At 50.2% G+C, this 18,024-nt stretch overlaps 1 protein-coding gene across 1 annotated transcript in view; it reads left to right on the top strand.

Annotated features, from left to right (window-relative positions):
• Positions 1-303: 303 nt before the first annotated feature.
• Positions 304-18,024, top strand: part of AFAP1L2 (actin filament associated protein 1 like 2) — a 64,615-nt gene continuing 46,894 nt past the window's right edge. Inside the window, exon 1 of the mRNA XM_064431366.1 lies at positions 304-464. Within this exon, the coding sequence (XP_064287436.1) occupies positions 449-464 (16 nt within the window). The 5' untranslated portion in view covers positions 304-448. The remainder of the gene's footprint in view (positions 465-18,024) is intronic.

Below are 18,024 nucleotides of genomic sequence, written 5' to 3'. Positions count from 1 at the left end.
CTTTCCCGCCCCGGTCCCCAGCCCGGCGCTTCTCCCGGAGAACCGGCCGCTTCCCCACGGCCCGGGCAGGGCTCGCCGGGCGGCAGAGCCGGAGCCGAGGGCAGCCCGGAGCGCCCATCCCGGCCGGCCCCAAAGCCCGGGCAGGGTTCTCTCGGCGGCAGGGCTCTCTCGGCGGCAGGGTTCTCTCGGGGGCAGGGTTCTCTCGGGGGCAGGGTTCTCTCGGTGGCAGGGCTCCCTCGGCGGCAGGGCTCTCTCGGCGGCAGGGCTCTCTCGGCGGCAGCCCCGAGCGCCCATCCCGGCCGGCCCCGCGGCTCGGGGCGGGGCGGCGGGCGGGGCGGCGCGGCCCGGCCGGGGCAGCCGGCGCTGCTGGAATTGGAGCCTGCGGAGCCGGGCGGCGGCGTGTCCCGGAGCCCTCGGGAGTCGCCGGGCTGCGCTCCCGCTCATCGCCATGGAGAAGTACAAAGGTGAGGGGATGGGAGCGCCTCGCGTGTCCGTGTCCCGCGGCTCGGGGACCGCCGGGCGGCTCTGGGGGTGGCAGAGCCGCTGGCACGGGCCCCTGCGGAACGCTGTCCCCCCGCGTGGGAAAGCGGCGGTGGGATGCGGGGACAGCTCCCGAGGCGATGTTTGCCCAGAGTGGGAGCGGGATCGGCTGCGGGGAAGGGTCCCTGCGAGAGCGGGCGAGCCCGGTTCCTGCGGCCGGGAGGGGCTGTCCCACGGCGGGGCCGGGCGGCAGGGCGGGGGTCCCTGGGAAAGGCGGACGGACCGTGGGACGGGAGCTGGCTCCCGGGAGGGGATCTCCGTGTGCCGGGACAGGGACAGCTCGGGGATGGAGGGGAAGCGGCGTCCCCGTGGGGACGGGGACAGCTCGGGGATGGAGGGGAAGCGGGGACAGGGACAGCTCGGGGATGGAGGGGAAGCGGTGTCCCCGTGGGGCGGGTGCCGGGAGCGATGGGGAAGGTGCGGGGCAGCGCGGGCAGGTCCCGCCCGGGGATGTGCAGTCCCTGCGTACCTGCCCCGGGTACCTTCTCCCTTCAGGTAGGAAGGGAAGGAGAAGGAGGGAGATGTGGGAGAATTGCACGTTTTATCCGATCCGGACATCGGGACCTTTCCCTGCCACTTAAAAGCAGCGGCTTGTTGCGTTTTCTGGAGCCGCTCAGCTGTCTGACATTGCCCATTCCGTCCTTGGTCCTAAGCCGCCGATCTGCGTGGATTTCCCACCCTCCCAGGCTGAGCAGGCACGACATTGAGCGTCTGTTTTCTCAACGCAAATCGTTTTGGTGGTTAGGGAGAGGGTGGGTGAGCACTCCCAGCTCTCTGCCTGGCAGGTCTCATCCGGGCTGGCTGTCACCCACAGCCCATTTATTCCCCCTCAATCAATGGCTCTGGCGCTCCCTGTGTGATGCTGCTTGGTGGCGAGCACCGAGACTGGCACATCCCAACTCCTGGGCGCTTTTCAAACATGAGCTCTCCTTGCCAGCTGAGGCACCCAGGGAGGAGGTGGGATGAGGTGCCCGGGAGTGCACGGAGCGCTCGGATGTGTGTGGGTGCTCTGTGGTTTCTGCTCCTGCTGATGTGTAGAAACCTCCCCTGGAGGAGGCAGATCCACCCCTTGAGCAGCGCGGTAAATTTTACCTGTTGAGAGGAGATGGGGCTCTCCTTTTCACTGCTGGCCTCCTCATGGCACTCGAACATTTACGTGGGGAACTTGGTACTAAACAAATGTATTTCTGCCAGACTCCGTTTGTACTTATTGCTTACACCTCAGTAGATGCATTTGAGCTAATAGCTCATTTCCTAATGTTGAGGTGTTATATTGTGTGAAGTTAACTTTTGCCAGGACTGTGTGTTTTTTTTCACCGTGCAGTACTTTAGCATTCTGACAGGGCTGGCACTGTGCTGCCTGTTGCATTTTGATCCTTTTCCTCCTTACAACTGGTGCTTTACAGGCCTGATAAGCACAATAATAACACGCTGCAAAAGCGATCTTAAGGATTATATTACAAATCAAATATTGTGTAGTTGGTTTGGGTTTTTTTTCCATCCTGGCAGGGTCTGCACAATTCCATTCAGTTCCAGTAGCAAAGCAGTAGATTCATTAAGATCCAGCTATGTTTTGTATATTGTCTTTTTAAATATGCACACTGCTCCCTCAGAGCAGCGGGGATGTTCTGCACATGTGTGATGAATAAACAGCGAGCACAACTGCTGGCAGAGCCCTGCCAGGGCTTTTCTGTGTTGGTGCTGATGGGTGTGGGGGTGGTGATGAGGCACGGCCAGCCCTGCGGGGCAGCCACAGGTGACAGCACAGCTGGGTCAGTGTGTCCCCAGTGTGGGGGTGACCCGGAGCTGGTGAGGTGTGGGGGAAGGCTGGGCTGGAGGAGAACACTGAGGATCCTTGAGGAGCAGATGGAGAGGGCAGACAAGTGGGTTGTTATTAATAAGAATAGGGAGTATATGCCTGTTCTGGTGGGGATAACTTGTTGATGCCTTGCTGTGGGGAAGGCTTCATTCTTGCCACTAGCCTGGCAGAGTGCTTGTGCAGGGAAGTCCTGTAATGATGGAGGTGGATGGACTCCAAGGAGGCTGTTGAGCAATGAATTGGCGTTCTGGGAAAATGAATTTGACTACAAAATCTGTCATACTGCTTATGAAATTAAGCTTGCAAGCATCAGCAAACAGCAGCATCCTTCCCTTAAACACGGGCAGGGATGTGCAGTAATCCAGACTCTGAGGTGGCACGTGCGGGTGTCTCTGCTGTTTCAATGCAGGTGAAGCAGCCTCAGGAATCCTGCTGGGTGGAGTGTGCAGAGCCAGGTGGGGTGGGAGGCTGGGGCTGGTGGCTGGCAGGGTGGCACAGGGGGAGTGGGAAGAGCTTGGGCTGCTGGACTGGCATGGTGGGAAGTGAAGGAGAGATTGTGAAACTCTCCTGGGAATGGGTTTCCTTTCCCAGCCACTGCAAATGAGGTCACAAGGCCAGCTGCATGGGAGGACACTGCTGCCTCTTGACTCCTCTTAGGCTGTTGAAGCTCTGAAGGATAATCATGAAGTTCACAAGGGGTTGGGTTTTTTTCCTTGCCTGCCCTAAAGAATGTCTGCTGTTGGTGAAGATGCTGTTTATAAAGGCACCTTCTCCCTGTGATTAGGGAGTGTGTGTGAGGCATAAAGAGCAGCAGACCCAGCAGCCCAAGGGGACAGGAGGGAGACCTGCAGAGAGCAGATGTGACCGAGGGTGCTCAGCGCAGTGACAAGGACAGAGCTGCTGGGCTCTTGCTCTTGCTCCTCCTCTATTTCCTGTGAGTGCTCTCACCCCCTTCCCATGTGTTTTGCCTTTGGATATGGCAACTGTCCCAACTTGTGCTCCCTGTTCTAGGGGCATTGTGGTTTCTTGCCTGCTCCTTACCACGCTTGTCAGACGTGGCTGGCTGGTCTGTGACCCTGGGAGGGGAAGAGGTGCTGAGTGCAGGGAGGTGTTGGGGACACCTTCATTTACCTGCCATCGCTGTCAAGTCCTCTCAGACTGACACCCTTGTCACCTCAGTCGTGGGTGATGCAGCCCTAAGCTCACAGTCTAAAATGTTAAGTGATGTGAGCGTGGAGAGTTTTGTAAGATTATTGCTGTGTTTTAAATGTGTTAGAGGTCTGTAATGGAAATCAGAGCAGCTTCCACCCCAGTTCTTCAAAGAGAAGTGTTTGGCATTCATGTTTTACTATCTTTATTGAGCAAAGATTCAAGCTGCACATTCCCTGTCAGAGGGTCCTTGGAAGTGTTTGCAGTGCTCCCCCAAGGAGAGGAACATTGTTTGCCCACAGAGGAGAGGTTGTCTTCTTAACAGAAACCAACAGGTTAGTGTTGATAAGGAGTAAAATGGTAACTTGGTAGAAAGAAGTGTTTGCTTGCTACGTTAACATGTTTTAACTGGGAGGGGAAAGGGAGTGAATCTGTTTAGGACTAGGGCACATATTCCTGAACATACAAAGGGATGTGCTTGGGGTTAGAAGGAAAAGTGGAGACATGATTGAAAGACAAACCCTGGTAACAATCTGAGGTGCTTTATAAACCGATTTTAATCAGAGTTGGAAATGGATTGATTCATATGAACAAAATCTGGTCTGTCTGCAGACATATGTGGTTTCTCCTCAGTTGATTGTCCACACAGCTGTTGTGTTTAACTCATTGTCTTGGTGTGGCAACTGGAGAAAGCAGGGCAATGTACTGCTCTGTGCCAAACCCAGTACAACTTCCAGCTGCTGGGCTGAGTCTTCTCTTAAATGCAGATGAAAATTAGTGTAATGCATAACCTCATGACATACACAGTAATTCTCACTGATGTGAGAGGGACCCTGGTTTGTTCTGGAGAATGGAACTGGCTCTGTTGGGGAATAGGCAGTAGGAGTGCAGAGTTATTTACTCTGCAGGGCCTGAGGACATGGAGCCTTTTTTCTGCAACTGAAACCACAGCCCGTCTCAAACATCTGCCATGCCCACCCTTCCAAGCCCTGCCACCTGTGCCAGTACAGCACTTCTGTCTGCTCTGGCACAGCTGCATTTCTTGTTCAAACAGGGCACACGAGGATGCTCTGAGCTGCATTACGTGCACACAAGGCTCTCCGGTGTCCCCACACCAGGATAGGCTCACTGCAGATGATGGGCTGTAGGGATTTGGCTTCAGCCCCATTCCATGAGCAGTGATGGGAGGTGTGTGTGGAACTACCACATTTGGGGTGCTCCTTTTGCTACCCCAAAATGATCCCTGGGGCTGACTCCATCTCTTGAGAGTAAGGGGCAGGGATCCATGCAGTGAAGGGCAGGGGAGCAGTACCCCTGTTGCTCTGGGGTCTGTGCCCCATCTGTGTCACTACGCCAAGAGCCCTGCTCCTAAAGCCAGGAGAGAAGCTTTCCTCCTAAAAGATGAGGAAAAAAAGAAGATAAAAGCTAGCTCACAAGCTCTGAGCCTTTGGGCATCTGCTTTTGGAATGCTCTAGACAGGGCAGGAGCCCTTCCTTTACCTTTGTGTGTAAGCAAAACCCTTTCCTCCCCACAGCTTCACCTCTCCCCCAGGCTGGCCCTGTGTGCCCGGCTGGGGGCTGTAGACATTGCCTGAATGAGGGTATTGTTCCTGGCCCTCACTGATGGCTTTCACTGAACACCCACAGCCAGCAACACAGGGAGTGTCTATGCAAAAATGCTTGTATGCTTTATGCTGGGGCATGGCTGGCTCTGTCAGCCCCCAGCAGCAGGGAGGGCTGGGGGCAAGCTCATGTCACCCAGGCTGAGCAGGGCTGTGCACCAGAGCAACACAGGCTTTAAAATCTGAATTCTGGACACCTGTATACTTGTTCTTCAATGTTTCCATCTCAACATAAAGTATATATGAAGGATTTGGTGATTTGTCTGAATCCCTGAAGATTTCATGGCAAATTCAGGACCTGAATCCCAAGCTCCTTCATCGGTGGCCAATGCTGTCCTTGCAGCCATCCTCCCTAGATCAAGGGAAATTAGGGATGCTGTTCTTTTGAGGAGTCTTTGTAAACTCTAATTTGCTGTAGCCTGTGGAAAGGCAGGCCACATGTAATGCAGGGAAGTGCGTCTTGAGGCAATAGCAACCCAGAGAGCCCAGAGCTGTAGGGGATGTCTTGGGGAACTAAAAATAAGAGGTGCACCTATCATCAGAGGGGATGCAGAGCATGTGCACCCAGGGCATAGGTGTTCCTCTTTGAAGCTGTCTGGCTGAAGCATAGATCCAGACCCAGTGAATTGGGATCCTGCAGTCACACAGCCAGTTTGATGACCTGCATATTATTGTTTACTTCATCATGGAAGTTGAGTCATTTGTGCTTTTCTTTTGGGTCAACAGACAAGACAGACTGGTCCAGTCTGTACAGCAGCCTGTCAGCACAGCTCTGTGGGTCAGAGATGTGTCTGACAGGGTCTTGTTCCAAGGAACTGCTGGTGCAGGTGTTCATGCAGCAACTTTTTGGGGTGGTGGCGGATTGGGCAGAAGTGTCAGTGAACTGGTGAATTCCCTGGCAGTAGCTGAGAGAAGGCATTTCCATTTGAAGAGCTATGCTGCCCTGTGAAGAAGAGGGATTAAACTTCTTGCTGTGTGCTATGGTGCGTGGCTAAAAACCTTGTGTGAACTGAAGGAATGACTGTAGGAGCTCACAAACGAAAAATCTGTTCAGAAGTGTTCAGTAGGAAGCCGCCAATCCCCTGATACCCAACATTCTTTTTTTTTTAATAAAATTACTAGATTTACTTGAATCCAGGGAGCAGAGCTTTAGGAGGGAAAGGCCTCCAAAACAAACAGGAGTTGCTAAGGGTGGCCAGAGGAGCTGGGGCCTTGGTGAAGCTCAGCACAGCGGTGCTGGGACAGGGAGCAGCCAGGGCTGCAGCCACCCAGAGTGGCTTGGCTTGGGGCTGGAGAGCCAGGCTGGGAGAGCAGCCCTTGCTTGAGGAGCTGAGAGTGGGGCAGTTCCTGCCACAGGCCTGGGAAATGTTCTGGGTTGGTCTGAAGTTCAAAGGACAAGGGCCAGGACTTACTAAAATACATTTCCCCTCTGCCCCTCCGCTGACCTATCGCTTTCTCCATGGGCAAAATTCCATAGAAAGCAAGCCTGAGGATGGTTTGGAGCATGGCAATGTTGTCTTTGGTTGTAAACAGCTCTGTCTGGAAGTAAATATCTGAGAATTATGGGATCAGACTAAAACTCCCACATAACATACAGACTTGGCCACTTGCAATTTAATAAAAGTATTTCCTTTTTCTTTTTTTTTCTTTTCCTTCTTTTATACACTTTGGATCTGCCTAGGATAAAAGTATAGCACAAAGCTTAGAAAAAGCCTGGGAATAGGGAACCACAAGTCTTACGTGGCAGTTTAGCCTGTGGGCTTCTTATTTCTGAGTGTAGGAATCTCCTCCAGAGATAACCAGGAGCAGTAGCTACCCCAGCACTGGTGTGATGCACATGGGTTTTTTTTTTACTTCCTTTTGTGTTGTAGAAGACTGAATCTTTAAAAAAATATCTTTAGATTCCCAATTTTGCTAATAATTAATGAGGCTTTCCAGAGCTGGCACTGAGTTTGGAGTGTAGAGGTGGCAGCTAAGCAGCTGGGATGCCTTTTGAAGAAGTTTGCATAACACTTTGGCAGCAGTGCTCTGAAAGAGGTGGGTCCGAGCCAGGAGATTCTTACAGTTTGTGCTCGAGCCCTTCCCTCTTGGACTGAGAGAGATGGGGAGCAAGTCTTGGTCTGCTGCAAGGAGGGGATCTCTGTCCTGTGTGTGTTCTGAGGCAGCCAGCCCAGGCAGGTGGCGAGGGGAAGTGTGTGTGCAGCTCCTGTGAGATGAGATAAGGTATCTGCAAAGAGATCTCTGATCCAGAGTCGCTCTGCACATCTCATCATTGCTGTTTGTCACTGCAGAGTATGACAACTATTAAGGCTGGGAAGAATGAGCTGGCTCGCAGAGAGCCTGAGTTGCACAAGGTCACAAGATGTCACAAGTGGCTTTTGCTGAAAGTCCTCCACAAGCCTGTGTGAAATTTGGGGCTTTCTTCTGCTGAGGAATGCAACCAAGCCAGCTGCAGCCCCACAGCCTTCCAGTAGCACTGTCAGTTTGTCATCTCTGGAAGGAACCCATCTATTTGTTCAGACAGTCCCAGTGCCAGACAGCTCTGACTTCTGATGATCCTGCTGTGAGTGAGCTGAAATCTGGAGAATGCAGAGAGTTTTTGGTGCCTGCTGGTCACAGGTATGTGGTTGCAGAGTTAGGGGGCCAGCACTTGTGGTAGCAAAAATACCACAAGTCTGGGAGTTGGGGCTGACTTTAAAAGTGGAGATGTGGCCAGCCCAGACTTGTGCAGTGGCTTGTGACAGCTGGAGGCCGTCTGCTCCATCCATCCATCCATCCATCCATCCATCCATCCATCCATCCATCCATCCATCCATCCATCCATCCCTTCAGCAGCTTCATCCGGGCTGCCTGGCTGGGGAGCATGTCCTGTCTCCTGTGTACAAACCCCTGTACAAAGATCCATCTTCAAGGATCTTTTGTGTTCTACTGCAGTCTCTAAAAATGTGCCACGTAGTCTTGAATGGTGGGAACGTCTGCTCTTTTTATTGTCATGCTTTTCAGACTTCTCCCTGGCTCTGGGGAATGCAGCATCAGGCAGAGAGCTGGGATTGTAGTGCACAGTTCCACATCTGCCAGAGGATTGCCTGAGCCTGCTAGCTGCTGAAATGTGATAAAAAGAGGAAGAGAGCACTCAGACTAATTGAGCTCAGTTAACAAAGCAGCTGAGCTGTCTTTGCCTTGCTGTGGTTACCTGGGCAGAGGGGTGGATGTACATTCATACCACCCAACCACAGCCAGGGTTTGTTTTTTTTCCCCTGTTGGGAGTTCAGTACACAAGCACAGGAGTGCTCACATCACTTCTGCTGAGGTGTGAGCTGTGTGTGAAGTTGTATACACCAGGTCTGAGTGGAGGTGCCAGGCAAGCCTGGCTGCTTCCAGTGGTCAGGAGCCCTCCTCCCCAAGCCTGAGGTCACAGACAGCAGGGGACACGCTGGCAGGGTGCCTTCATCATCCTCTGCTGCAGGGGTCTGGAGTCTGCTGGGCAGCAGGGTGGCTACGTGCTTTTTCTCCTGGATTTTTTCAGTCCATGTGGGTTGTTTACTTCATCTGGGGCACGTTGCACTTGGTGCCTGGGGCTCTAGGTGTAGCCAGTGCTGGGCCTGCAGGTGCTTTTGGAGTTCAGCAACCTCACCTCTCTCGTCAGAAGACGGTCACAAGTGCCCCAGAGCTGTGCAGTCACCAGTGCAATGTGCACGTGACAGTTTTGGGTGGTTTTGGTTTTCTCCCACACCACTGTTTGTGCTCCACACTTACTTGTGTGCCTTGCTCCTCTGAGCAGCAGTGTCAGAGCTGGATGCAGTTGTTGGTGAGCCTGTGCAGGGTCACAGTGACCTAAAGCCAGTGACCTCTGGAATAAGTTTGTCATGTCTGCAGAGCAGCTTCTTCACCCTTCACCCACCAGTTCATCCAGCAATAACTCCTCCAGCCAAGCAGTGAAAAAGCTGTAGGAAGACACGAGCACTGAACTTCTCATGATGGTCCTAATCAAGGGTTACTGGATTCTGTCTATAACTTAAGTAATCACAACACTAAGGAGTTAATAATGTAATCAGTTTCTGCTCACAAGGGCCTGTCTTGTTTCAACAGAAGTCAGCTACCAAACTATTTAGCAAAGCAACACTTGTAAATGATTTATTCTTGAGTTAAGCATGGTATTATTTTATATAAACACAGGTTTTCATTACTGCTTCAACTTTATTCCATTTTCTCTCTACTAGTCGTGTTACAGGAAGCACACACAAGTCCATGCACAGTCTCTTGCCTTTCTCTAATGAGCTAGCTGATGCTATTATCTATTTGCCTATGTGCCACATCAGTTTAATTTACTGTAGCTAGAGCTTTGGAAATTGTCCCCCTCATGAGATGATGCTTCTTGGAAACTGGGTTGTCTTCCAGGTGTTGAAAAGAATTATTGACTTGTTTGGTGCTGGCTGCTCTAATACAGTTCTGTGCAGACCATGTAACTGATTAAAGTGTGTCAGAAAATTATCAATGCTCCAAGTGTGGTTTGGCTTATGTTTGAGTCCATGTGAACTCCAAGGTCTGGTTCTAGGAAAATTTACCAGTAAATCAATCACAAAGTGTATTAATTATGCCAATGTATAGTCTTGATTTCTAGGCTATTGAACTGTAATTCTGTGTGGCTGTGATCCACAGCCCTGGAATCACTGTTGATGTGGTCTGTCATGAGCACTTGGATCATGGTAGCCTGTCACACTCTCAGCTCAACAGGCTCTTGCTTTAATCACCAGGATATGCCAAAATACTGGTGGACTCTCTTTATATGGCTTACACTGGTCTGTGCTGAGCCAGTGTGAGCAGAGCAGACCTGGGCGAGGATGCAGGTGCTTGAAGCCTGAGCCTTTTGGCATCCTGCACTGCTTAACTTCTGTGAGTGTAGTTTTCCTGTCAGGTTGTTCAAACAGATGCTCTCCAAGTGTAGACGAGGTCTATTTCTGGAAATTGAAGTGGGAGTTGCCAGAGTGGGGGGAAGTGAAATGGCAATCAAAATTCCCATACTTTATCCTAAAGGCTGAATTCCCACGTCTGGCTGAGAAGAGAAACAAATGCTTTCTAGACCCAGGAGGCTCAGCATTCCCCGAAACAGAATGATTTATTTTTAATTCTGATAGTTCACTGGAGCTCTTAAACCAAAAGAGCAGTGACAGTTTTATTATACTTAGAAATAAAGGCAGCAAGCTCTGGGCGATGCTGAGGCTGAAAAACCTGGAGTGCTGTAGGAAGGGAGAGGGCAGGTTCATCCAGACATTCGACCCCTGCTGAGTCCAGCCCAGCCAGAGCATGGCCTGAATTGCAGGGGCAGCACCCAGAGGCAAGGCTTGACTGGCTGGAAATCTGTGTTGAGCAGCACAGGATTTCACATTCGTGTTTCTTTGGATTGGCTACGTCAGCCTTCCTTCAATTCTTTGGCCTAAATAATGGCATCCCCTAAGCTTATATGCTGGGTTGTTTTTTTTTTTTTTTTCATTTGCTGCTGATATCACTTCAGCTATGGTCAGTGTTTTATTCTTGTGATGGTCACTACAGCTCCCACAGGAATGCTGAAGCCATGGGGACTGACAGGAGCATAGATGGGTGTTGAGCACACATTGTGTGAGAGGGAATGAAGATCATAAACAGGGTGTCCTGTTAGTGCAGTGCAGGGGATAAAATGGACCATCCTTGTGGATAACAGTAAAATAGGCTGTTTGCCGTCCCTTTAGAACTGGCATTGCCACAAAACCAGGATGAGAGCCATGGACTGTTGGGTACAATTTCCAGGTCACACATTCTTACATCTTTGGCTGCTTGGTGTCTCTATTAAAAATGTATAGGTCTGGATGATGCTCCAAGGCTTTCTTTAAGGTGTTCTTCTAACACTTAACCCTGATCAGGCAATCTCACTCTGACATTCTGGTTAGCTACAAAATCTTTGCAGTTTGCTTTTGTTCCCATACTGGATTGAGGTTTTTTTTGGAAATGCTCTGTTTCCAGCATATGTTCTTGTTTTTCCTGATAAACATGCATGTCTGTTGGCCCACATTTAGACGAGGTGGGAAGGGCCAAATTAATTCCTGGTGTCATTCCAGCATAGTCAGTGGGCTGACCACAAAGATCAGACTGGGTCTAAGATTTACACTGCAAGTTTTACCAATTTTTACTGATCCCTTACCTAACTGTGTTTCTGGTGCAATTGATAAAGATGCCTTTGAATTTAATATAATTAAAGCTGATTTGTTATAGAAGAGGGATGTAGAGCTGACAACTCCTTTGCCAATCAGACATGCTCAGAATTCCAGGTGCTAATAGCACTGACGTGGCTGACCCTTGCTCCAGACCAGTGTCTGGACTGTGTTAGTTATTTGGACCATGAAAGATGAGGAGATTCTACCACACTGGAGACATGCTCTATGAAAATACGGCCAAATCATCTGTGGACACTTCAGCAAGGACATTGTCACCTTCTCTGATCCTCTAGGCTGAAGCCTTTCCAGCTGATGAAATAGTGCTGCTGGGAATGCTTGCTTATCCCGGATTCTGGGATGGGATTTGAAATTCTCTTTCACCCATTGATTGCACGATTGCCTTTCCTCATTCATGCAGTTGTTTTTTGTTGGTTGTTCACAAATGTGCAGGCCTGCTCTGCCATCTTACTGACAGAAGGAAGGAAAATGTTCCGTTTTGAATATGGAAAGGGAGTTGCTGCTTAGCACAGGCAGAACTGGCTTCTAGATGAAAGAGTCAAATACCAAACTGTTTTGTTTCAGTTTGAGCAGGACGGGCTTTGATCTAGAGGAGATGACTCAGTCAGTAGCAGGGAGCAATTCTTTATAGTGCATTTAGAAATAAAACCTGAAGATTTAGACTATGATGGCTTTGACAAGTCAGTCATAGCATATATTATGTGAAAATGAAAACCATAAACATCTGAAATGAAGTGTGGAGGCTTTTCTGAAGAGAGAAAAAAACCATTTCTGATACTGGTTGCCAAGAGTTTTCCTCAAGTCAGAAAGGGCTGGGGGTGGGGTAAGATCATTCCTATTGCGATAGGAATAATGAGCAGTGTGGACAAAGCAGGAAGGGGAAAGACTTCCTGCAGCACAGCTCAAGCCAGAGGTGGGGCCAGGATGAAAACTGGGCTCTCCTGGCCTCAAGTCAGGCTCCATAATCCATCTCTGCTGCCTGCTCTTCACCCTGCCTGGATGCACCATGCCCTTTGTCACCTGTCACAGCGCTCTGGATCCGCGGCGGCCGCGGTCAGACCCTGCTCAGTCACTGGGCTGGCTCCACTTGCACAGAGCAGGGATGGCCGGATTCCTGCTACTGAGCTGCTTTCATCTGCAGCCAGGTGACGGCCCCGATCAATGCAGCTGTGTTTTGTGGCCCTGCAGCTGGCCAAACAAACACAGCTGGAGCGCGGCTGGGTCGCTGCGCCGGCCGCGCACCCGCGTGGAGCCAGAGCCCTGTGGCGTGGCCAGTGTCCTGGGGACGTGGTGAAACACGTCTGGCTCCACACCACGGGCTGCTGGCAGTCCCAGTGTGAGAGCAAAGTGTCACTGGTGCTCAGTATTTCTGCAGCTTTATTCTACATCCAGCCCCTGAGCTTCATTTTGTTCTGTGCCACTCTCCTGTGCAGGCTGAGAACAAATGGGTCTCTACCTGAAGAATGTTTCTTGGTTCTTCTTGATGGCTGCATGCAGGAGTGATGGGGGCTTCTTTGGCATAGTTGCCTTGTGAAGTATCCTGCTACTAACAGTTTGTTTCTGCTGAGGCTGAGGAGTTTATTTCTCCTCAGACTCATGATCCCATCTCCTCACCTGCACCATCTCTGGCATTAGTTCCCCTCTCACCAGCAGACACCTCTTTTCACAAGGTTATCATTCTGCTGGCTTGCTTGACAGCCTGGGCAGTGGTGGGAGCAGGAGCAGGGTGCTGGGGCAGGGAGCCAGTCTGTTGGGTAGCAAAGCTCTGTCAGGTGGGCTCACTTGGGATGCTGAAGATGTGCTGGTCCTTCAGTGATGCCTGGGAGCAGAACTCACCTGGTCTGTCTTGGAGCCCTGGTCACAGAATTTCTTACAAAATAGGAGTCTGATTAGGTGGCCCAAGCTGTGCAGGTTTGGAGGTGACATACCTCCTCCTAGAGAGAGAAAAAATCCTTTAGGTCGTCTAGGTCATCCCGTGGTCTGGAGAGTGTGCATCTTCTGGTGTTCTTCTCATTTAAATGCAAAACATTCCCAGTGAGATGACTTGCTTCAGTTCGCCTAAGGATTATTCCATGGTCTGGAAGGTCCTGTTACTCTTATGGGTGTGATTTATAAGGGCATCAGATTACCCAGATTGGATGTATATAATGGGAGAATCAGATCATTTTCTTGCTTGGCATGGCAAACAAAAAGCCATTTTCACTGGTGCCAAAGAACAGTGATGTGAGAGCTGGAGACAGTGTGTCTGTATCAGGAGATGGGCTGAGGATGCAGCTCCCCACATTGTGTGCTGTCACCAAATCAGAGCTGTGCTGGCTCTGGGTCAGAGCCTGCACTCAGCAGGCAGTGGCTGTCCCACTCTAATGCCATCGTGCAATTTGTCAGGCTGGTGTGAGAGTGAGAGTAGAGGTCGTGCTTGGAGAGGGGCAGAAGCTCAAGGCTTGAAAACAGAAAGTGTTGAGAGTGTGGCTGGAGGGCAGCAAGGGGCTGGCCACGCACTGGCTGAGCTCCAGGCAGGCACCCATGGCAGGAGGGCTCTGCTCCCTGCAGCTCCTGGGGATGCACCCAGGGCAGCCTCTGGCAGGGTGTGCAGGGGGGGACTGACCTCTGGCAGGTGTGGAACAGGAGGATTGTGCTCCTTCTTCAAGGAGAAAGGAGCAGGGCCACAGGTGCTTTCACCCTGGGTGTGTGGGAGGGAGGTGGCACCTGCTGTCCGTCCTGCAGCAGAGAGGGCTGAGAGCTCCCAGATGTCATCATGTCCTTCTCTTCCTCTCCAGCTTCCCTTTGCACATACCATTAGGATGATTTGTTTTGCTGATGCATTTCCAGGAACTAACACCCATTTTCAAAGACCTGCAGGGGCAGAAGGAGTTCCTTTCTATGAAGGGAGCTGATGGTTAATTTTATATTTTAAGAGTCTTACTGTGGGCAGTGGCTCTCCTGCCACACAAAAGGCTTTTTCAACCCAGAGATGCTTCTTTTAGATTAAGTTTTCCCCCTGAATTCAAGTCTTTTCAATAGAATAATTTAAAATGTGGTTTTGATGTTCCCTTGTTCCAGTTTACTCCTGTCTTGAGTGCATAGAACTGCCTTTGCTATAAAAGAAGATTGTGAAAATTAATGGTTTTTACCCAGTGGCATCTCATGAATGTTCAAGGAGAAACATTTTCTTGTGAGTAGCACTGGAAATGTGTATGTTCTCAAAGAGACTGGAAATGTGGGCTCCAGTCCTCCAGGCAGTGAACTGAGCCAGCGGTGTTACTGGGTGTTTTCTGAGAGAAGCTAATGAGGGACCAGGATAGTTTTACAGAGATTCCTTTCTGTTGGGTGGGACACGTGCAGTGAGAATTTTCATCTGCAGCCATAAAACTGTAACCTTTACAATCACCTGGGGTTTTTGGACAACACTTAGATCTCATCAAATCGATGTTTATGAATTATAAATAACAGCAAATGTACCTAAAGACTTGGGTGCCATGATGGTTATTAGCTACTCTTAATGTATGTAACAGAATGTAACTTCACTCCAGATTTGGTGGCAATCCCTGAAGCTATGGGGTGTCCATACTGCAGTATGGTCATGGAGGTCTCTTAGATGGAAGGAAATTGATGTGATAAACATATCAGGAAACGAAAAACTAAAAAAATTTGTAGAATTTTCTGCTTGCAGCAAAAGCCATACTTTTTAAGCATAGGACAAAGAGATAATAAATTATGAATTCGGCAGGGAACAAGGAAGTCATGTAGCAACTGCAAAAGATCCAAACATATGGAAAATTCAATTCTGTGGAGAATTAAGTCACCATTATGTAATAAGGATCAATGGAAATGAGCTGATGTCAGTATTGGACTGGCTTAATGCATGGGTGGAAAATTGTGTTGTCTCAGAGAGACCTGCTAATAGGAGTGGAAGCTCTATGTATGTGGCATGCCCATTAGCTGTTGGGTTTTTTTACCTAGGGGGGCCTGATCCAAACCCAGCAGGAGTAAATAAGCTTTCCACTAACCTGAAACTCGTTTGGGGTCTGAAGGTAAAAGATCTGTGTGAGGTGGCAAACACTAAGAGCCTGGGATGCACATGTACCTCATACTGGGTGTTCAGGGTGAGACTTAGCCCTTTTTTATCCATCTGTCTGAACCTTTTGCACTGCAGGTTACCTGTGTGTCCCTCCAGGCTGGGCCACAGTGGCCTTGTAGCCTTGGAAAAGCCCTGCCAGGCCAAAGCCCCAGCTGGATTGGAAGGGGCTCTACCTGGCAGGAGGAGAGAGGAGTATCCCCTGTGCCCAGGGCAGGGGACTCCAGAAGTGTTGGACACCAATAGCATTGCAGAAGTGCCCAAAGACCCTCCTGACCTTCCATGGCATGACTGTGATCCTGTGAGACCCAGCATGTGGTGGGAAGGGATGCAGAGCAGAAGAAGAGCTCCTGGGGGAGGGCAGGCAGCCAAAGCACCTGGCAGGGCCCTGTGCTTGATGTTCTGTTGTGACAGGGCTTGGCAGCAGCAGCTGAGCTTGGAGCTCGTCCCTGAAAATAAGCCATCATCAGCCTGGCAGCTGTGCAGGGAACAGCAGAACCTGCTCCTGGCATGAGCATGCTCTAGCTGGTGTCCCTGTCCTCGGGAAGGAGGGGCAGCAGTGCATCCTCCTGGGTGTGCGCGTGTGTGCTCTGGGCAGTGTGAGGGGCTTGGCAGCACAGGAGTGCACCCTGCCAAAGAGGTGGGAAAAGCTCCTGGAAAAGCTGCCTGGCTCCAGCAGGAGCAGCCCTTCTGTGGCCTCTGGCTGTCAAGCACTTTGCTGGTCCTGAGAATCCAGCCGAGCATCCTTGCTGCTGGCTTGAGAGCCCCCAGGAAGTCTGGGAGAGGTTCTGAGCGTGGCAGTTTTGTGGGGATTTTTTTATGGTTGGTTGGTTGGGTTTTGATGGCTTTCTTTTCTGGCTTGTAAGTGAGGATCATGGGGAGGACAGAGCCTGTAAGGGTTTAGTGAGAAGTGCAGGCTCTGGCTACCTTGAACCCTGGCAGTGATCAGGACACTGCCCTGGGACTTACTGAGGGTGTGTTTGAGTCACGAGCATCAGGCACATACTAACTAAAAGAGACCTTCTGCTGGGAAGCAGTGGGTTTCATGAGAGACTTTTCCCCACATGAAATAGGTTTGATATTCTGGAGTGTTACTGTGTATAAAAACATGCCTCTGAATCAACAGATATGGGGAAAATGTCAGCTGTTAAATGTTAGTGGATGGAGCTGTCACATGAACTGGGTGTGTGGGTGGTTTCGAATTAAGAGATGCTGGAGGTAGGGAGAGTAATGAGATAAAAAGTGGTGGGAAAGTCTGACCTTGACAGTTTCCAGTCCAGTGAGAGCCTGAAGGGCAGTTTGAAGCGAGTGAGGTTTCTAAGTGGGTCAGCAGAGTGGGAGACCTGATTTGCTACACACTTCTGGAGCACTGGAAAGGGGAGCTGCAGTACCTGCTCTTCCCTAGCCAGGCACTGCTGCTGGCTCTGTGCTGGCTCTGTCAGGCCACCCTCTGAGCTGATTCATCTGGCCAGCCTGACGGGGGAAAAACACCCACAAAACAAAACAAAACCCAGATCCTTTTCTTGCTGCATGTATCTTCTCCTGAATGAGAATGATGTGGCTCATCAGGAGCTCATGGGGGGGATGCCACTGTAAATGCAAGGAAGGGCTGAGGCAGTGTAAGCAAAGGCAGGGAGAAGGAAGGGGCCAGAGTAGCACATGGATCTCAGTAGCTCTATGGTTTGGGGTTTTTTTGGGTTTTTTTTGAAGGTTTATGGAAATAACCTTGGTGTTTCTCAAAGTGAATTTACTGAAAAGATTCATAGGGGACTACAACACAAAGGGAGCAAACAGTTCCTTAGACGTTTCTTTTGCATTTCTAGAAGGCCTGTTTATCTTAACTCAAGAAATTCCTCCTAAATCCCTCCTAATCCCTCCTAAAATCCCATTAGAGAGGTGAAGACATCCCTGGCTTTGTGAGCAAGGTTAAAGTGGTAGAGTCTACGTCCCACCCAGCAGCTTTGCAGATGCATTGAAAGTGGCCAGTGTCTTTCCTGAGAAACAGCTGCTCAGAAATTTGGGAGGAAAAATATTTTATTCCTCACATTGTGGTGGATTTGAGGCTGACCAGCTGGTTGAGAAGCCTGCCAAGGCTCCACACTGTTGTGGAAATGTACAGTAACTGGGCAGAAGTAGCTTTAAGCCCTTTTTGGACAGAGGGGTGAAAATGTCTCAATGCTGGAAAGCTGTTGAATGTCTTTTTCAATGTAGAAATAAATCAGAAGGGAATTGTGCTGCCTTTGCCAACAAACTCATTCTGGGGAATTTACTGTCCCTGTTTCCATGGGACCTCTCATGCTCTGCCCGTTGGCTGGGGCTGTCCTTGCCCTCCAAAGCCCTCATGATGTTAATGCCTGTGTTTGAAATACAATTTTCAACCTGAAAAACAGCTTCTTAAATTACACTTTTTGACTGATTGTATACATAATCTGTTCTATCTCCATCTGAGAACCAAATTCTCAGAATATTGATGAAATTTTCTCACTGACTTCAAGGAAACTAGGCCCTACATCTGTCAGTCTGGGTTAAACCAGAAAGACAAACAGAAGATCTCTGTCAAAATGACTGTGTTAGTAAAAGCAATTGCTGTGTTTCCCTGAGTAAACTATTCTGA

Source organism: Passer domesticus, chromosome 8, assembly GCF_036417665.1.
Source record: "Passer domesticus isolate bPasDom1 chromosome 8, bPasDom1.hap1, whole genome shotgun sequence".
NCBI classification, from domain to species: Eukaryota; Metazoa; Chordata; class Aves; order Passeriformes; family Passeridae; genus Passer; species Passer domesticus.
Note: the sequence above shows the minus strand (reverse complement) of the source record. Positions and strands in the feature narration are given on the sequence as shown.